Genomic DNA, 22,646 nt, shown 5'->3' with positions numbered 1-22,646 from the left:
AATAAATGCTTTATTTAAATGCAACAGTCTAGTTTGATCATTATTTAGTCCAGCCTGTGCCTCGTCGTCTACTTTCTTAACCTCCCGTTTTCTCTTTATATTGAAAATGGCAACTCATGTAATCACAGCTATTACCATAATTGCGCAGGGCACAGTAAAGGCGATCTGACACAATATCAATGGCAATTTCATCAGTTGTCTCGCACAATGACTGGCCCAGAATATTACGAGACGCCCGCCTATTGAGGTTCACTTTATAGACAGCGCTCAGTGGAGAAACAAGGTCTCACGAGGACGTCTTGTGTTATTCTGAAGATTAGAATAGCAGAAGAGATCCTCCCGCCGTAAGTAGGTCAGGCCTTCCCTCAAAGACCCGAAAGGAAATAAACAGCCAATAAGCATGGGTATAACTTTCACTATTCATTTCGCCCATGACCAAATGAATTTCCAGACGTACTCGCTGGGCATTTTTCTCTAATGGGACCAGGGTTTTAAAGGGATATTTCTCGATGCTCGCAGACTCGGTGATTTGCTAAATGCGTTTGGGTTCATTTTTACGGTTCATTGATTTCTCGCAGCAGCGATTTGTATTCTTTTCATATTTTAGATTGTTATTAACCCATTTTAAAATATTGCACTGAAGATTTATTTTATTTTTAATTTTTTTCCTGGCACGATAAGCAAGGAACCAAATTAAAATATGTGTGCAGTACTTGTAAGGTGTTTGGAAACATTAGTTTGGAATGCATTTGCATCGCTATTAGAAATTAAGAAAATATTTATTTCGAATTTTTATATGTATTTTTTGCATCGTTACTGAATTTTTAACATCATTAACGATAATGAATAGCGATCCTTCAGCATAAATATTTGCTGCTCAAGAAACATTTATGATTATCATAAATGTTGAAAACCAAAAGCTGTTTTGATCAAATAAACACAGCTTTATTAAAAACAATAAAAATCGCAATGTTTTCAAACTTTCATAGAGTTTGCCTGCAGTCTGAGTTTAATAATACAGCGTTTTGTCCCTAGTGCTGTGAATTTATTTGTATTTTTTTTCTCAAATGAGTTTATGAAGTCTGTACGACAGACCTGTCTATTTAATAACACCTGCCAGAGGGAAAAATCACGCCATCCCTTTGTTCTCCATTAAAAGATTCCATTAAAAGGAAGCCGAATTTTTTTTCAAAAGAGTCAAATTATTTCCTCAATCGCTTTGTTCTTGTAAGCTGTGTCCACGTTGGGCTAAATACTGTCTTATCTCTTCGGCGGAGCAATAGAGGGCAAACGTGTGAGATTCGGCGGTAGAAGCATATTGCATTTCCTCGTCTTCCAATATTCAAATAACTCTGTTTTTCAATTTAGATAAGAGGAACCTGCCTGTGCCTGTCACCGAGGTTAATAGTCAAAAGTTGACAGATAAGGGCAGGCTTTTTCTTTCCACACAGACACTTTTATTTACATAAAATGTGAATTTGGCATCACCCGAGGAAAAATGTGTCACTGGGAGATATCCAGCCGGGAAAATGAGCTGGGCTGTGTTTCGTTGTGTTTTATGTTTTTAAATATCAGACTTAAATGCGCTCGGCTCTTTTTCCCACCGGCTTTTTTAGCCAGAGTGGCAATTTCAAGACTCCATTAGAAGTGATCGGCGCTCTAAAGGAGAAATGAATACCGTGGCACGTCAAAAGGAGACGACTAATGATGCCTTTTGATTGCCGTGTCAAAACATTTACCACTCAGTCCTGTGTAGCTGAAATTTGCCGTTAATTACCGTAATTCCTTCCTTTTTACATTTCAGTCAACAATTAGCAGAACCGTAACTTACTGTGATAACCGTTTTAATGAAAAGGCCATTGATCTGTGAAGTCGCTGCTGTATTGACTGCTACTCCATATAGCCACGAATCTGCTTTTCAACTTAATACGGATGCTAATAAATGAGAGGAGCCCTGTCCGATGCATTCTTGCCTGTGGTTGCACTTCTGTAAAATGTGGACCTGTTTTCAGCTGGTATTGGTCTCTCAAAGAAATCATGAAAGTGGTTGAAAGACAAAGGTGATGCAAACAGGAATGTGTCTCAAAACACATCTTAATACCAGCGGTAAACTACTTGTCAATTAACTGATTCGTTTTACTGCCACATGTGCATTATTTCTTAACGTATCAGTGGACTCTTCAAGGTTAGTAGAAGAAGAGAAAAACACTGGGTTATTGGTTATTTTTGTCTCTTTCTCACAATGCGACAAGATTTTTCATTCCATCTCCTAAGATTCAATCTTTCTGAAGGCAAAAATGAACCTTTTGAGCTTTCCTCAATGCTCAGACTATCCAGAATCACTTCCATGACGTGATCAAAAGAGGTGTCCGAAACGACTCATTTCAAAGGCTAGTTTTAATCGCTGAATTAAAAAAAGGGATAAAAACAATATCCAAATAATCCGTGTTAGCATTATTCTCATCTCCTGAGCTCAAAAAGAATTGTATAATTGTTCAATGCACTGATTTTACAAACCCTTGTCTTGTGCTCATCCGTTCGGATATCGTTTCAGTAGATGGCAGAATGACAGAAAACACTGATAGTGAATAAAACAAAAGAAGCGTTCAAGCGCTCGTCTGAGCACACAGATATATCCGTGACGGTCTCTCGCTTTCATGAGGCCTTTCTTCCAGTTCTCACTCACGTCAGAGATTTGTTGGTTATTAATAAGCTCTAATCACGCAGGCATCTGTCTCCAGCGCCACATCTCCGCCGTTACGTCGCTCTATTCAAAAGCACTTTGCTTTTAGTGCCCTCTAATTTTTTCCTCTTTTCCGAGCGTTTTTAAACTTACAATTAGTGACAAATTAATCACGTCCAGACCATCAGGAATGGAGACAGTAGCTGTAATCAGACGCTCGCCGAAATGGAAATGAGCAATACCAGCCAGCTGCGGTCCCTTATGATTATACCGATATGCGACGTATCAAGAAGATAGGTGGTGGAGAATGAATTAGCATTGCAAACGATACTTCAAAATAAAATGTTCCCACAGAGAGTCGCTCGCTTTTCCAAAACAGCATCAAAGTACTTGCATTAATATATCATTAATGAAATACATCATCCCGTTGACTGGAATCCATAAAATCAGCGTTACAAAATTCATGGGCTATCAGATGTTAAGAGTGCTCTGAGAATATGATCCTCCTTCGGCTTGTCCATTAGAAGAGACGAACTCTTTGTCTTCCAAGTAAACATCTTAATAGTGTGGTGACGTGATAAAATACTCTTTCCTTCGGAAAAGATCGAAACACAAAACAGTTATTCGGGAAAGGGTTATTCGGGGAAGGTTACCTCTAAAAGTAATGCGTTACGTTATTGCATTACTCTCTGTGAAAAGCAACTAATTGCGTTTCCTTATTATTTGAAAAAAAGTCATTCTGATGTTTGCAAATTAAAAACTGTTGCTTGAAAAAAGTCATTTGAATGCGTTACGCCAAACACAGCAGAGCCAGTTTCACTAAACAGAGAAAAGTAGTGCGAGAGAGCAATTACTAAAGTACACCGATGGGTGTGGAGATTTCCACGGGTGGTTTACTAAATACATGCAAATGAAAAAACACAGACGCAACATCTCATTCACACGTCAACCAACACAAGATACCAAGCGCAGAACAAATTCGAGCAGTCGCGAATAAAGAATAAAGCGCGAAGAATAAAGAAGCCGTAGTACGTTGAAAAGAAACGGAGGCCACAAAATGCTAGAAGTTGCAATACGTTTTGATGGAGCTGGTATCGTGGGTGTAATAGTCGATGGTCGAGCAAATTAAAATGAATATAGTTTGGTAAATGATTTCTTGCGTTCAAAATAAATTACGTGTGGAAATAAAACGTTTTTAATTCCACGTGCTCTTCTAGCAACAATAGCTGCAGCCATTTTAAACGCACAGTGGTTTTGACAAATGGCGCAAATACCGCAGTAATTTGACGAGCGCGAACATTAGCAAAATGCATTGCACGATGCATTTGAATACATTTACTCTCTTAAATTTTGCGTCCGAAAGGGAAACTACGAAAAGCTGGTAATAAGGTGCTGAAATGACCGCGTCCATGCCTTTTCAGCGCTAATCTGTCCTTGAACATCTTTAGTAAAAGCTGACAGCACTGTTTTAACCGTCCCTCAGTCATACAGTCAAACTCCAGGGGTTTTATATTCTGGCCGCATGATGTCTAGACCTCGACTTCAGAAGGAGAAACTATTATGCAGTAATCGATGGTCAAAAAACTGCAGTAGTTGAGACGGCTATAGATGTGGTACTGCTGATACTCTGTTCAGAGCGCTGAGGTGAACAGAACACGGGCCTCTTCTGGTGCACTTTAGCCTTTTCAACTTCTAAGTTCACTTTCTCTGTTAGTTTTATTGGGTCAGTGAGGAATAACGCTAATAGGCTTCCTTCACTGCTCCTGGGTAACCGAATTTGAGACCGCCGAACTGTGGTGGGAAGATGTAACCCTTCAGAAGCAAAAAGATAATGGGGTTCCTTCAGATTGAGTAACCTCTGAGGTAAAAGTCTGCTAAGGAAAAAAGAGATTCGGGCAAGATGAGGAGCTCATGAGCCTCAGTTAGATATAGCTGGACTTCAAGACGAGGTCTCATTAAGATGTTTTATTAAGTCAATGTTTAAAGAAGTCAGACCGTTGAAGTTTTCTGCTTTGAGACACTATATTAGCCCAAATTCCTTATCAGTAAAACTAGGGTATCAGTTGAGCTCCAGTTAAAAACAAATGTCTAGAAAAAACGGTCAACTGTCATATTCAACAAATTTCAACAAAAGTAAAATACCTGAAAAAACAACCACCTTAATTTAATAATAATAATAATAATAATAATAATAATAATAATAATAATAATAATAATACATATTATTTGTATAATAAATAATTATTATCATCAATAAATTGTTAATATAATAATAATAGCAAACAACATTCTATTGGTAATAATTATTTATTTTGAAAATAATTGTATTATTATTATTATTATTATTATTATTATTATTATTATTATTATTATTATTATTATTATTATTAACCATATAAACCCACTGTCATTAAAGTCACTATAAATTTAATTTAATTTATTATTATTTATTGTATATATATATATATATATATATATATATATATATATATATATATATATATATATATATATAGACAGAAATTTTTTATGTCTTTATTTTTTTTAATATTATTTAACAAGTGGTTGCTAAGATCTAATAGTTGCTAAATGTTTGAAAGGGTATTTTGGTGGTTGCTGGTGTTTGGTTTTTGGATTTATTTGGTGAACCTAATCTTGTGCGACTAATTGTTGCTATTGCTTAATTGCATGTTTATCTCTCTTTCTTTCTCTCCACCATCTCAGTGGAAGAAGATACAGAAGAGAGCTCTCGATCAGGCCGTGACTCCATTTCCACGGCCACAGACCTCGCTCTCCCACCCTCCAACACAGAGAAACAGCTGAATGGAGGACGCACCAAAGAGGGCAAGAGGAAGGAGCGAGGAGGGAAGGACAAGAAAGACAAGAGCAAAGCCAAGAAAGGCGTGTTGAAGGGCCTGGGCGACATGTTCAGGTAGAGTGAATGGCCTTGTGTGTAGTTTGGTTTGGTTTGGCTTGGATTAAATTAAATTAAATTAAATTAAATTAAATTAAATTAAATTAAATTAAATATTACATTAATTAATAATAATATTATTGTTATTATTATTATTATTATTATTATTATTATTATTATTATTATTAACCATATAAAACTACAGTCATTAAAGTCACTATACATTTATTGTTAATTTATTTTATTTTGCCTTGACCCACACACTCTTGCTATGATTTGTTGATGCTTGAGGCAGTTTAGTTGGAGGTTATTTTTAATAAGGGAATGTTTTATTCATCAATGCATAGGTTTCTTGCTCATATTCATCACTTGCAGTTGCAGGACTGGGAACGTTTCTGAAACATGTACATTAATGTGCAAGGCAGCAAACGTGTAGCTTCTGTGTTCCTCGTAAACATCTTTGTTGCCTGGTTAAATGTCACCCCAACTGTGACTGATTTGCAAAATTCCACCGCCAACTTCACCCTACAAAGAGTTCGAAGCAAATGCGGAATCGCTTAATTTTGAAAATAAATCCATATGGAGGATTAACATTTGCTTGGCTTCTCCTCGCAAAGCTCCTCCAGAGGGACGAGACAGGTACAGATAACACACTTTTGGGGGCCGCTATCATGAAAAGGTGCTTTCCTGGTCTCCTGCCCCTCTGGGCTCTTTGAAATAACGGGCCGTGCATCCGATTGGTTGAGAACGTGCGAAGTGTTTCCCAATGCCAGGCTAATTAAGCCGGGGCCTTCATTAATTATTCTGATTTGGTGCTCATTTGAATCCCGCATAAATTATCCACGCTCTTATCTGAACAATAAGTTGTTTTGAGGCGGATTAGCGTAATGGGATTAGTTAGCGTAGTGCGTTGCATGCTGTTCCGTAATGAACAATAAAAACGACAAGTGTTTCCAGGTCATGTTTCAGGAGCACTAAAGGGTTAGTTATAGTGGCCCTTGATTCGTGCTCCGCCACTCCAGCTCTCTTTTGTCCTGTAGAATGAATGCGATGGACAATTACTGGTCCATAATGACATGTTAGGTTGTGGCCCGTGTTTTCAGCTGAATTTGATTAATTAATTAGGAATAGGAGCATGAGAACTTCTGCATTCATTTTAATCAGTGCTTGGTAGTGGGGGCACGACTGTTGGTGTAACGATTAACGCATGTTACACACTTTTGGTACTAATTACATTTTCAGCATGTCAGAGTTTTGATGAAATAGAGGTACTGACAGGTATATTTATATCAAAAGGGGGGAAAAAGTTGGGTGAGGAATTGGTGGTTTGATGAGATATGGGAATTTCACTCAGTTGTATGTTAGTTTGTAGAAGACTGATTAAAACAGTTTGACTTACTGTAACAAGACCGAACATGGATGATTTCACAATAGATATAGATATAGACATAACATAGTAGATAGTAGATATGTTGCATTAATTATCTGGTGCATTTATTTACTTGCAAACTGGTAAAACAAAACACAAATGTTACTTATTGAATTTTTATTATATTTTATTTTTTCGTTTGTGTTAGTGATGTTTGCCTGGCAAAACAACCACCTTAACTGTACTATTATTATTATTATTATTATTATTATTATTATTATTATTATTGTTGTTGTTGTTGTTGTTGTTATAGTTTAAACAATATATTTATAAAATTATTATCATTATTATTATTATTATTATTATTATTATTATTATTATTATTATTATTATTATTATTATTATTATTTATAACAAGTAATAGGTTGAAGTTTAATACTAACAAACACAAATCATGTCCCACATCCCCATTTTTAAGTTTTAGGCACATTTACGTTTGCTCAGAACAATTTGTGGGCGAAATCTAATCAAATACAAATATGAATGAAAAAAAAAAAGCATTGCACAGATTTCTCTCGTTCAGGTTGGTCGTGAGAACTAGCTGCTTGGTTCGAAACTGACCAAACACAGAACTGTTGCTAAAGTGACCTTACCTTTATAGGAGTTACAGTATGAGTGTGTAATGTGGTTGTAGATGTTATTTGCAGCAACAAAATATGTAGACAATATTTGAACAATACAGGACATGCATATTCGCCTGCATTTGTTGAAAGTAATGCTCCCCAACAGTTAATGGTGGCTATTGATTGAACCTCAGCTTCTCCAACCGCGTCCACTATTCATCACGTGATGCTTTAGAGCTGAAGCACATGTCATACAGTCATTAGCGCTGGACATTGTTGGAGGTCACCCAAGGTTGTGGTGTGCTCATCATGCTCAGGCTCTTCATGTCGTATTGAGACCCTGAGAACACCTGGTCCATGCTTAGCCCACACCGGTCTTCCCAGAGGAGAGGAGCTGTTCTGGATTTACAGCTTCAGTGATGAGGCTGAATGAGCTTCAGGTGTTTGTCATCACAGACTGCTGGCAGCTTCCACAAACCCTGTTCTTGGCTCTTGGAACCATATCACTGGTTTTATTATTCTCATTATTTGTATTTGTTTTTTCATCCTGCAATTATCCCAGAAGAGCTTGTGCGCCGTTTTCTTGGGAGGTGCCAACAGGGCGACTCTGTGAAAAGTTACATATTTGTATTTTTCTCTAGCCTATGTCTCAGGAACCATATGGGCTCGATTTTTGAAGTCTTTCCCGGCTGTTCATCCAACTTGCAAGAAAATTGGCGTATATCGTCTAGAGACAACCTTGACAAAAAGTCGTCAAAAGAATTTCGATTTGTTGAATAACAGATTCGAGCCAATAACATTTTCAGGCGTTGCGCATAATGACTAAATTGGCTTGTATCATGTTTACGCAAAATCCAAAGTTCACTAAACTTGGTACACGTGGATGTCAAGGCCGTGTGAGGATGCATACCAATTTTCATCAATTTCTGATTCTAGGAAAAGTTATAAGTCAAAAAAGAGTGTAGCGTAAAGCAAGAATTAACATTTGCGTTAAAAACGGCTGCATTTACATCATCCACGCAATCTGGTCTTTCAGATTTCACATTTGTGGTCAATTTTGGAATTATTCTGGTGGCTACATATAGCCCAGGTCCCAATGCAATCTTTTTTTTTTTAATCAGTCAATTAAAATGAGAAAAATGTAAATCAGATTGCGTATAATGCAGTTTCCCATAACAAGCTGACAAGTCATATGTCAATGTTTAACACTTAAGGGTATGATTATGTTCACAACTGTAACTACTGTACCAATAGTAATATCATGTGTGCTTAGCAAACCCAACAACCATTATAGGTGGAAGGAGGTCAAATCAACCCAATAGCAGATTAGTCAGAGGTGGAAATGTATATGCATTTAGCGAGGGAGTGGGAAGGATTGTGAATGTTCATTAAGATCTGATATGGAGGTCTGGAACCCAGCGGAAACAGAAGCATCCTCCTTCACTCTTATTACATCTACCCCTCTTCTGAGGAGATCACACACACACACACACATACGCACACATTGCCAGGAGAGTATGGATTACTGACATTCAACTCCTCTCTCATTGTGTTTTCATTCACACACATACAGATTCACTTCTGCAATACACACTCATCTGCAGTCTCTCAAGGCCCATTTAACTGTAGCCCTTCACTTTTTTTATCTCTTGCATCTTAGTATGAAGCACACACACACACACACACACACACACACACACACACACAAGAGGTCTCTGAGGCGTTTGCAATACACTGCAATTGGAGCTCATCTGCATGCGTGAGTAAACGTGCACTGATGAGCTCTGAGCTTAATGGACACACTGATTGGAAGAGCATTAAAATCAGAGCTGAAAGACAGTGAGAGGAAGAGAGGAGAAGAGAGAGACGAGGTGATCAAAGAAGAGCGAGAGAGAAATCACTAATGCAGGAATACAAAACAGCTGAATGAATGACCAGGCAAGTGGAGGCAGCAAAATTGAACAAAAGTTAAATTTTTATTTTAATTTTTTTGTCCTAAAAAGAAATTCACTCACCAAATTAAAGTTGCAGAAAAAAAAGATTTATTTATTATTATTTTTATTTTTTTTGGGCAAAACGGTTTTAGAATACACTCTAAATAAAGGTGCTAAATGTGATTTAATAAAAAAATTCTATATGTTACTTTATTCAAAGGGGCATTGCAGATTTTTTGGTTTGTATTTGTTTGTTTTAGTTGTCAAAAGTGTTCTAGAATTATCTCTTGGTTCAAAATCTTACTTTCAATCACTCTCCGCTGCTAAATTTTATTAATTGTATAAATGTACCATATTGTTAGATTTATTATTATTATTATTATTTCATTACATTTAGGGGTTAAGCTTTTTTTTAAGGGTTTTGCTGTATCTAGATTTGTGGTGAACTCTTTTGATTTAAACCAGTAGGTAACCACCCAGAACCTCTTTCCAGTGCCTCAGCAAACAGCTGAGCAATCTGACATCAGCGTGCTTGAAGTTATTGCTGCAGCTTAATGGCAGCTCTTGATGTAAGCCTTACTTCAGAACACATGGTGTGTGAGATGGCTGTATATCTGCGGGTGTTAGATGTCATGCTGACCGCACATAGATCGAAAGAACAGGTCATCAGCTCCGAACTGTGACATGCGTGCAAGCGTTCAACAAATGACCTGAAAGGGGTTAGATGACATTCATCTTCGCTTGTCCTACAGGCTTAATCATACATGCACCATAAACGTGTCTGACATTCTCTTTGACCCGGCCTTTAGCATCAGCTCCTTACCGTATAAAGGCTGTGGATGTGACCATGTTAGCGTGTCAGACGCCTCACTGCACCTGATCTGTGTGCGACATTACAAGGACGGTTCACCCTTCCTTTATTCCAAACTCATTCATATCATTTGTATTTTATATATTTAGATTTAAATAAATAAATAGTGTGCCTGTATTACTTATATATTATTATTATTATTTTGTAATTAATCACATGACGTGGCAGTTAATTAATATAATTAATTGTGAATTAATTGCACATCAATTTATGGATCAAATGTAAGATTTTGAAATGAAAGATGAATCATTAACAAGATTAATGGAAAATGCCCCAATTTTGAAATTGAAAGGCGTAATTGAAATATATATATACATCATTTATATATATATATATATATATATATATATATATGATGATGACGGAACGTTTATTTTGAGCTGAACTATACCTTTAGCGGTCAGAGGAGGCAGATGTGTTCATTGGCCTCAAAGATATGGGTGGCTTGAGTAATATGTGCTGGAAGAGTGGAGAAATAAGGGATACAAGCAGAAGTAAAAGACATAACTGAGTGCATCGGAGTGAACTGGGCCACAGGAAGGAGGAGCGTTAGAGATAAAGACAACCACTCCTGTTTTCACGGAACTGGTCACGGCAACTTTGGCTCGAGGGAAGACATGCCTCTACGGCTTGCATTAGTGGACACTATTAATAGGATGCAATTTCTAATCCTGATGCCCTCTCACATTGAATTAGCCCATCCAGTCCCTTCCCCCTTCACTGACCTTCAAACCTCCGTGTAGCACCATCCTGAACTCCCATCACAACCTCCAGCCCGGAGCGACAGCACAGGGCCTCAGGGACCTCAGGGGTCCAAAGGGGGAAGAGCGCAGATGCCTCCCCCTCAACCAACTTTATTATTTTCCCTTGTTGAGTGAACATGTTGCTGGGGAGGATTGTGGGAAATGGTACCTTTCAGTACATAGGGCTTAGATGCACGATGTAGGCCTTTATATGCTTTTCCATTTATACAGCCAGATCCCTCAAATTGTTCCAAAGCAGTACGTTCTCACTCATTAGTTTAACGTAAACACAGAACACTTCACCATGAAGAGGTAATTACGGAAACACTGGAGAACAGCGCACCAGTTACATTCACCATAATCAACCTCAGTCACAGATAAATGAAGCCGCCATGTGTAATGACTGAAACGTGGATAGACGTGAGCAGTGCAAAGTGATCATAAAATATATATATATATAATGTATATCTATATATATAAAATCTATATATACTTAGTTATATTATGTTCACACATAATATCAGCTGCATAAGTCCTTGTCAAAATATACACTACTAAAATAAAATGGCTATGCTATTGCAATACAATACTGCCTTGTTGCAATACCCCCTTGATTTAAACATGTTATAGTGTCTTGTTACAGAAGCTGCACAATTATCGTCACTTACCCCCTTTTTAAGGCAGTCAAAAGTGTCTGCTAAATGTGCAACTGTAAAAATATCAAGCATTTGTACATTGTCAGCATTATAATTTCTGCGTAGCTAGCTGCCAACTGATAGTTTTGTCTGCAGCATAGTCAAAAAAATCGCTCGCTTCACCTTTACGGAGTGTGACTGAACAGGAAGTGAGGCACAGAGGACTTGAGATATTGCAAAGTGATCACTTGTCAGAATGCCAGCTCTTCGGGTGGTGTCGTCCATCTGTCTCCTCTATATGACAGAGGTGTTGTTTGTGTCGTGACCTCCCGAAATGAAAAGAAATTAAAACAAAAGAAGTGAGATTGTCCCTCAGTAGGCTTAACACTGGGCTGTGTAAATATCATACCTCTCTGAAAATAGTCCTCGCCGTGGTGGTCTGCACCGATTCATCGACAGGCTTCCTTCAGGGGTCACGGAGGGAGATATTCTCACCTCTATCCCACCATCCCATTATCCACCTGCCAATCAAACAGCCTCCGCTCGCAGCAGGGTGCACAGGGGTATAACCAGAAAATGAGCTCCCGGAGACCCAGTAAAATAAATAAAGTAATTGACATAACAGAGATTCCCATTAAATATGAATGGAATTTAATTTAAAAGCTTTTATTAAGCATGCATTATACCATGCATGAGGTGATTGCTCGTCATTGTGCGTTTTCAAATGAGAGATTTAGCCAACTTGGGTGCAATGAGAAGCCCGCTCTGTTCAAACCTCGTATAAGCGTTCGTACATTGCTGGCTGCCCATCACAGAAACGCCAGGTGCAATTGCGTTTGGAGCTATCATGTCTTTGCATCCGGTTTCCAGTCCCTTTGGGTCAACAAGGTACTAAGGGGGGCAACACAAGGCAGTTAATCGAATTTGAAACCTGGGCAAAGTTGAAACCAAACACCGGCGTGTCGCTCAAATTTGTAAAGGCTTTGTCAGAGAGCCAGGACTTGAATATCTGAGGTCTATTTTGCTCTCAGGTTTAAATAAGAGCCTAAAACCTAATTATTCCTGTGATCAACAGACCGCTGCGTTTCTAAGCTCTGATCTGCTGAAGTTACATTGAGAATCACTTCGTTTTGATCAGCGTAAAAGCACGGCACTTTTCGCTTTGCGAATTGCGTCCTTCGGGACGATGATCATCTTAACAAGACAACAAAACCAGCTTGTGAGAGCTTTTATCACACAAATAGAGGAAGAGATCCGGAGACGGCGTAAAACGAAGCCAGAAAGAACAAATTATTAGAGTTCCAGCTCACAGGCTCCGATAGCAAGTCTGATAACACTAGGCATTTAACAGTTTATGGAGATGAGCAAGTGACCACTGAGTACGAGGTACAACAAATGAGGGAGAATGTTTATCTTGAGTCACTGCAGTGAAGTGCCAATAAGACGTCTTTGTACTCTCAACTTGTGATGGATAGCATAACATTTCATGAGAGATTGCAAGCACTGTCAAAAACACTCCATTAGCGAGATGCAAAAGTGCTGCACTTGAACATGTCCTTTCATTCACCAGACAAGCATGTGTGTTTCTGAGCATGTCTAATGAAACCTTAGTGGTGTCTTTCCGCGTTAATTACCAGGAGAGTTTTGAGAACCGAGAGCTTTCGGTGTTTTCGATGTTGCATCATGAATTGCCCGCTTAATGAGGAAAATGGCAATCAGCAACTCACGGCCTCTCGACCGCCTGGTTGTTACACAACCACAAAATGAAGCCGAGAGAGCAGTGAAAGGCCACGGCCTCGGACGCCGAGCCAAAGTGAGGAGGTTGATACGAATGCGGGGGAGTTTAACAGGTAAGATAAGGCGAGTGAAAATAATTATGTAGATAATGTAAATGAAGTGGGCAGAAAAGAGCTCAGCTATAGGGATGCCAGTAATGAGACACCGAGAGTGAGTCACAAAACCGTACAGGGAATAATGTCAGGAGGGGAGCGAGATGATGAGGCAGATGCAGTGTCAGAGGTTGCTGATGAGGGAATGATACAGTAGATAATAAACAGTAGTTGAGTTTGCCAGTAGTTGTAATCTGTACTCAGGGATCTTCTTCACGTCTGCAGTTTGAAGCAACTCCGATAACAAGAGGTTTACCCCTTGGTATGCAACTAGTTTCAGTGGTATTTTGGCAGGTTTTACTGTGAAAACCTGGCAACCCTGAGTCATTGAACCACGCCCACTCCTTGTTAGTTTCCATGGTAACTCATTGGTTCCTTATGTTAACCTGTGTATTGATAGTCCTTGTGTTTCCTACATGTTTTGCTTCTTTGTTGCTTTGATATTAAACTTCCTGCATTTAGATTTATATTCCCTGCCTGGCTTTTCATCCTCCAGCTCATAACACAGTTTATCACTGTATTGATTTATTGTTTATTTCTTCTAGATGTTTTACATACTGTACAGGATTCCACCCTGCTGTGAGCTATTTAATGTTTATTCGGCTTTTAAGTTGGTTTGAGTTAGGTTTTGCCTCTTTTGCAATAAACAGCTTGCGCGAGGTAGAGGTTAAACACATCCACGGAGCTCCATCTGAGAAGAAAGGGCAAATTGTTTTCTCGTCAGGAGATCAGGAGACAAAGTCGTCTCTTCTGTTTATATTCTGCAGCGAAAGCAAGAGCAGAACTGAAATGTTACAAAACCCTAAAGCAAAGGTTGAAGTATAGTATTAGGCCGGCTGAACAAAAGTACGTTGACAGTCTCACAGCAGATCTGCTTTGGCTGATCTCCAGGGACAGATGTTGGTGTTGGTGTGTATCATGCTGAGGTGCTGCTGGAATGTATTTGGATGAGATCCCTTCCCAAGATTTGCCAGCAGGAAGTTCGACACCGTTAAGAAAAGCAATGCAACTTGTAAAAACCCGGAGACCTGTTGTAATCTCAGGCAGGGATTGCTAAATCTAACTTGCATCGAAGTGCAGGATTTCCTCAGAGAGATAATCAAGATTTAATTCAGGGCTGCCATCTTTTTTGGGGGGCGAAATATTAATTGGACTTTTAATGGGAGCTGGGACGGGATCATCATTCGTCTGTAATGAATATTGAAACACTTGCTTTGGCAGGACTAACATTATTCCACAGATCAAGGCTGCAACCATGAAAAGTAACTTTCCTTTGGAACTAAATATGGGGTTCTGGCCAAAAGAAGATCTATTGCTACGCAACCCATCCTTGGCTCTGTAGCCAGCTACCTTGAAGGAGGTACTGCTGGGTATAAGAATGGCCAAACTTTTCCACTTGTTACCTATAGAGGGGTGGATGTCTGCTGAGAACTTGGCGAACGGCCACACACTTGGCACAAAGACTGCTGACTGTACTCTCCGAGGCTTTACCACCCGCCTCCAGACTCACGCTAGAGTCGCAGGTTTCAGAGACGAGACAGATGAGGGCATCTATTCGACAGCAAGAATGACATGACACTAAAGGAGATGACAGTCCTGCCCTCTTAGAGGAAGTTGGGAGGCTTGTAGTTTAATTTTAGGAGTTGATAAACCAGCGGTTAAAAAACAAATTTGCTGAACCTCCACCTCAGGCCATCTGATAGATGAGTTTGTTTCTTCACCAGATTTGGAGAAAAGTGTCATCAACGGATGCTCTGCAGTGAATGGGTGCCGTCAGGATGAGAGTCCAAACAGCTGATAAAAACATCACAATAACCTACAAAGTTCAATACTTCTTGAAGCAATGTTTTCCATCACTGTACTTGGAGGCAAACCAAGAATACACATTTTAGACCTCTTCCTAAATAAAAACCTGATTCAAGTCATCAGCTTGTTCCTATATAGACTAAAGGCCAGAATGATTCATCTTCAAACATCATGAGGCTGATATTTATTTAGGTGGCTGGTTGATTGGTTCAGAGCACTAGACGTTCAGTGTGTGTGAATAACGTGAACAATAATGGGTCCTTAATAGTTAAAAGCATCTTCATTTCATTTATTATGTTGTCTCTCTTTTTCTGTCATTCTCAGACCATTTTTAGTGCCTCGTGTGATGAAAAATGAATAAAGAAGATAAATAGCTTTCACACTGATGATTTGATACCAATCAGAGTGGAATTATATGTATCATTTCTTTCAAAGGAAGGCAATTACGATCAAACTCACCATTCAATCTTTCCTGTCAGGTACATGTTTTCGATTCCACGGTAAATGACAGATTCCTTTCCTTTTTTTTCCCCCTCCTCTCTTCTGTTGTTCCCAGGCTGATGATGCCTTAAGTGCTAGTTGTTCAACTCGTTTGTCTTCAGGAGGTTGTAATTGGGCATTTCTATGACACTAGGGAGACAATGAAAAGAAAGGGCTGGAAAGGACGGGACAGAAGTGAGGGAGGGGAAAAAAAGAAAAGGAAAGACGCTGATGGTTTGGTGATTGTACAAGGTTGCACGAAGGAGAAAAACAACATGCGCGCGAGCATGTTTTTTCCTTTATATATTCAACTATTTTGCCGTTTTTGTTGCTCACACATAACTAAATTTACATATAATTGCACAACATATTTCCTGGGCACAAAATATAGCTTTTTTTGTCACAGTTTTATGCTGTATTTAGAGGCACAGGCATGGCCCATCATTAAAATGTGATTCAGAGGTAAGCAAACCTTCCTCCACCTGTCTTGCCCCGAGGCTCTGTGTGTGTGTGTGTGTGTGTGTGTGTGTGTGTGTGTGTGAGAGAGAGTCTGTGATCAGACTGTCCCATTGAGTATGCACTGTGAGGTGGCATATCTAGGTCACACACGCTGGCACATTACTCCTGTGGGAGCTTTCTTCTGTTTCCCTTTCTCTGTCTTGTGTTCATGTCATGGATTGTCTCCGCTTTCTGAGGTCACACAGGAAGCATCGTATATGTCGAAAAATTACTCCTGTGATACCACCCAATTAATTTAGACACATTTATCACACATACACACTGTTTCCGAGCACAAAATGCCGGCATTCTTGTTGAATGAGAATATAGACATGATTAAAATATCGGATCACAATGTAATTGCAATGTACCAGTAGACGTACATTTTGGCTTTTGGATTGAAGAGGAGCATTGTAATATGCAAAATCATTGGTAGTGCTGTCAAACGATTAATCTTGACTAATCTTGTGCAAAAATAAAAGTTTTGTTTACCTCATATGTGTGCTGTGGGAATTTATTATGCGTATATAGATGCACTCACATACAGCTTATATTATTTACATGCATGCACATTTATAGTCTTATATTTTATACGATGTATAAATATCGTTTTCTGTAAATATATACATGCGTGTGTTAAATATGCAGAATAAATATAAGCAGCATTATGTAAACAAATACTTATTCTTTTGGATGCGATTAATCACGATTAATAGTTTGACGCCGCTAATTATAGGCCGTTGTCGGTGAAACTCACACTCTTTAGAGATGTCTCGTGATGATGTATAGGGAACATTTACGGTGTTGTCTTTTGCCCGGTTTCTTGCTAACACTGGAACGTGCGATGAATGCTGGGCTACAGTACAGATGTGAGATCTAAATGAGTTACAGAGACGAGAGAGAAGGGGCGAGAAGCCTAACGATATATTAAAATCACGTTCTGCGTCGATGCAGGGCAAAAACTAACGACTCCCTCAGAGTACCATTCTCTCCAGGACTTCCCACAAGCGTCCATGTTTGATCACTTTGCCTTTTTTTGTGCTCTATGGCGTATCATTATTGCAGTATTTGCAAAGCGGCTCCTCGTCTTGTACTACACAGATTTCTTCGATTCGTTTATCTTGATCGTGCATACCAGGACATACTGCTCCCTTGTAACAGAAAATAATGATATTGTTCCAACGATTTAATTGCAAAATACAGACGTTTACTTGAATGCAAAGTGTTGCCTTTCGAGCTGAAACATAACTAATCTCGACTGAACCGTTCAGTTAAAACGTTCTTTAAAGAACCGCCTCTTTCTTAGCTTTATGTAACCTAAAGAACCTACTTGTGTGAAGCAGAAAGGTTCTTCAGATGTTCGAGACACTTTATGAAGCCATTTAGACGGTATCATGAAGCACTTTTATTTTTAAGAGTGTACATTAAGTACACGCATGCATATAATATAAACACAAATATATATAATATATAATATAAAAAAATAAATACGTAATTTGTGGGTTTTTATCTCACAGTTCTTCATAGCTGAGTTTACGTCTTGCGATTTTGAGCCTACATCTACCATTTCTAACTTTTTGTCTCAAAATTATGAGATATACCTCAATAAATATATTAAATAAATATTTTAATTTAAAATAATTGTATTTTATTTTAAGCGTGTATTTTGTAAGTTAGTTTCCATGCCAAATTATGACTTTTTTTCAATGCATTTTTACAAAATACCTATTGTTCATGCATGCATTTTATTTCTTTTTACACTTGCTTCTGATTGGTCAGTCGTAAGATTCTGCAATAAAATCATAGTCTTGCAAACAATGGTATATCCTCCTGGAAATGCCCGTCTAGATCCGTTGTCCTCGGGTTTTTTCCGTGACCAATATCCCTTCAATCTATTTGTCCTCTAGGGATCCCTGTAAATTGGCTAAAGCTGCATATATTTATGATGTCCGTACACATGTACACACACACACACACACATGTGTAAAATAAGTTTTCGATTGCAGCCCCCTCCAGATTCCAGCAGTGATATCATGAATATATTCATCAAGTGCCCTTCACAGCTCCCCGTAACCCTCTGCACCGAGATTTTAATTTGCCTTTTGGTGTTTTATCATTTAGACCACAGAAACTGTGACTCTTGGATGCCAGCTCGCTTCTTGAGAGCGCGTGTGATCCAAAGTGTCAGTCCTACATCTCCTTTGCCAAGGAGCAGCCTCGAGGCTGGAATATCTTCATTTGCTGTTAAAAAGCGCCATCTTTTCCCGCGCCTCCTGTGACACGGGGGTTTGTGAGCGGACGGCGTGTGGCGTTAGAGGTCAGGGATAATGAGATCCGTGGGGACCGGCGTAATCGCCAGCTTTGGCACATAACATGGCTATAAACAACAGAGCCTGTCGCCCGGGCAACGGCGGCGGTGCAGCGACTCGGGCGTAAAATAATGATGTTCCCATTAACATGGGCTAAGTACTGAAATTTGGAGAGGCACTTGATACTCCTGCTCTTTCCTTCATTCGTTTTGTCTCTCTCCTCCTAATTAGATAGTACCAGCCATCTTTAAAGCGCTGGCTATGATTTCTGCCTTTCTTTGCCCTTGAGTGAACATCCTCAGCTTGCTGCTGGAACACGAGAGGAACGGGAGGAGCTTTCTCTTCTTCTCCATCCTAACGAGGAGATTTTAAAATTACATGCGGCCGTGCGGCCCTCGCCGGAGGAGCGGAGCGGCCCCGGATTTTGCTCCGATGGGCCGTCTGAAATGGAGAAGATTTTATTGTCTGTGAAAGCATGTGTTTGGGTGAATGTCATCTGTAAAAAAATATATATATATATATATATATATATATATATATATATATATATATATATATATATATATATATATATATATATATATATATGCATTAAGGTTATACTGCATTTTCTAGAATTAATAATAAAAAAAAAAATAAATATATATATATATATATATATATATATATATATATAAATGTTGGAATTCATTAAGGTCATACTGAGAAATAAAAACATAATTCTTTGTAAAATATTCTTAATTTTTTTTTTTTTTTGATTAAAGTTAATCACCCAAATTTTTAACTTGCTTTTCTAAATTAAATGAATGCATTAATGGTCAATAACAATAAAACTAAGAGAGTATACAGCATAAAGCAAAAACAAATGCTCAGAAATGCATCATATTTTGCCATGCTTGAGCAAAACAGTCACTGTACTGGATTAGTTCTCATTGCTCTTTTATTTTAGTGGCGTCGTTGTAAGGAGTGCTAGTTCTGGTAATGCTCTTAGACTCGTTTCTTCATTTCCTGACTCCATTTCGTCTGACCCGCTGCTCTTCTGCTTCTTAACGGCCTGCTCATTTACTGCAGGAGCAACGTAAAGCGAGACTCTTATGGCATTCACTTCTCGACGTGTTTGGGAACACGACTTACTATAAGCTTTACTGGCAGTTTCAGCCATTGTCTTCTTAATGTCTCCTGATTGGTCTTTATAACAGAGTCATGTCCTGGTGTTTAGAGCGCCGGGGTTCGGGTCCGTCTGTCCGTCTGCGACCGTAATGTCAGACATCTTGTCTTTTAGACACAATAATAATAGTCTCCTGGAGCCATAGCGGTACATTACTGCTCTCTAAATCAATACAGCCGAGGTATCTTCCACGTAAAAGCAGAATATAAACCATGTCACTGACAGCTTTGGATGGAAGACAATGTGAAGCTGATCACGCCAGTACCGGGAGAAAAAAAAAAAAAAAAACAGGCAATATTTTTGAACCCTGTTTTTTAGTGAGAAAAAAAATATATTTTTGTATATATTTACATGCTTATTGACGTTTATAAAATTCAATATTTAAAATTAAACATTTATTCACACTTAATTACATCTAATTTTGTAAGCTGTTTTTAAAATTCAATTATTTCTTTCCTTCTTTTTTTTTTTTTTTTTTTTTAACTGGCTGTAATTATTTTAAATTATTATAAAAATGAATCACACTAAATTAATGCATTAAAATGTCAAATTGAAATCCATTTTAGCCTGCAATATTTAAAATAAATAATAATAAATAATAAACGGCATGTTTTATTTTAAATGAATAAAATAAAATAACACAGTTATTCAATGCATTAGTTTTTTTGCAATTTTTAACTTGCTGTTTTTTTATTATTTAAGTAAATAACCACACAAAAAATAGCTAGAAATCGTCTTGCTATTTTTAATATAAATAATTATTAAAATAAAATAATCACGCTAAATAATATATTCAGGTTTTTATTTTTTTCATCTTGCTGTTTTTAATAAATTAGTTATTTTAAAGAAAATAACTGATTACAATAATTGAACGCATTAAATTACTTAAACGAATAAATGATTTGAAGTAAAATAAATGTCACTTATTGTATTTTGTTTTCTTTTTTTAATGCTAAATAATTACAAAATCAAGTGCACATTTTGACATGAAAGGTCACAAACCTTCCTGACACACACAGACACACACTCAGACACACACACACACACTCAGACACACTCAGACACACACACACACACACACACACACACACACTGGTTGGGGAATGCTACACATAAATAGCTGTGTGTTGTGATTGCCGTCTCTGCCGTGTAAACAGGCCATTGTAATGCATGGCTTTGTGTGATGAAACGCTGGCTTTGACAGCGCTGGTGACAGACATGAAGGAGTGATGGAGGAGATGGCATTATTCCTCCGCACACGTGGGCTGTAGAGCAGAATAGTGCTGTCCTTTGGGTAAACTCACGTTTGTTGAGCATTAAAGCTCGATTGGCTCGCGTCTCGATGAGCGCAGCGTCTCCTGAACGAGGCCTGATTGAGTGAAATCTCAGATTCCCTGCTGAAGGTGTTATTGGAGCGAGCGCGCGCGCGTGTGTGTGTGTGCGTGTGTGTGTGTGCGCGTGTGTGTGTGCGTGTGTGTGTGTGTGTGTGTGTGTGTGTGTGTGTGTGTGTGTGTGTGTGTGTGTGCGTGTGTGTGTGTGTGTGTGTGTGTGTGTGTGTGTGTGTGTCTGTGTGTGTGTGTGTGTGTGTGTGTGTGTGTGAAAACTGAAAATAACCTGCATTGTGTGGACCTCCTTCACGCTCCCAGTGTTGAAACAGAAACATAACGTGACTAAATAATAGATACTGTACGAGAATGAAGTACTGCGAGAAACCTAAGGTTGCGGTTTTTATTTATTTATTTATTTATTTATTTAATAATATTTAAGAAAAATGCATATACTGGGTTCAATATGTATAATTAAATTCAATTAATGTATTGTTTTTTTGTTTTGTTTTTTTAATCTATATGTATTCAGAAGGGATGCATTAAATTAACTACAAATCACATTTATAATGTTGAAAAAGGTTTTGATTTCAACTTTCCATTCATTAAATAATTTTTTAAATATACTTCTAATGTTTTCACAGAAATAGGAAGCAGCACAACTTCATATTCAACATTGTTAATAATCAGAAATATTTTATTGGATATTCACATTGGAAAAGGTTATTTTAAAATGGAATAATATTTGAAAAGACTACCGTCTTTAATGTATTTTTGAACAAATAAATGCAACCTTCTGCAAGTAAACACGGTATATTTTCCATTTTAACTACCAAAAAAAAAAAAAAAACAACAACTAATGCATATAAAAGATTACAAGTCTTATGAGAAAATTTTTGAAATAACGATTTTTATCATATGACAGCTGAATAAATAACATGATGTATGGTTTGTTAGGAGATGAAACTATTTAAAAATCTGGAATCTGAGGGAGCAAAAAAAAAATCTAAATATTAAGCAAATTGCCATTTGTTGTCTATAAGTTGTCCAGCCGTGCATGTTACTGATTGAAAGTGTTGTGATATATTTACTATAGAAAATTAGCAAAATATCTTTTGGCATAAAAGGAAAATACGTGCATTGTGTTGTTGGTTGCTGCCCTGTGCTCCAGGGTCACACATGTGAACAGGTTATTGGTAGTTGAGGGGATTAAAATCAGTTTGTTGACCAGGGAAATTCAAAGAGGGCTCGCAGCATACAGACTCTCTTTGTTGAATACCTGTTTGACCTATAAAATTTGCATAGCGCGTTTACTACATAAATAGCACGAGCGGTGTGTAAACACACTATTCCTGTGCTGTTTGGAACATGGCGAATGTCGAAGTTCACGTGTAAGGGA

General features: G+C 38.0%; 1 protein-coding gene across 1 annotated transcript in view; it reads left to right on the top strand.

The window, feature by feature from the left end:
* Nucleotides 1-22,646, top strand: part of pard3aa (par-3 family cell polarity regulator alpha, a) — a 445,337-nt gene that overhangs the window by 329,902 nt on the left and 92,789 nt on the right. Inside the window, 1 exon segment of the mRNA XM_043225637.1 lies at nt 5,408-5,615. Within this exon segment, the coding sequence (XP_043081572.1) occupies nt 5,408-5,615 (208 nt within the window).

The sequence above is a fragment of the Puntigrus tetrazona genome, chromosome 24 (genome assembly GCF_018831695.1).
Source record: "Puntigrus tetrazona isolate hp1 chromosome 24, ASM1883169v1, whole genome shotgun sequence".
Lineage (NCBI taxonomy): Eukaryota > Metazoa > Chordata > Actinopteri > Cypriniformes > Cyprinidae > Puntigrus > Puntigrus tetrazona.
Note: the sequence above shows the minus strand (reverse complement) of the source record. Positions and strands in the feature narration are given on the sequence as shown.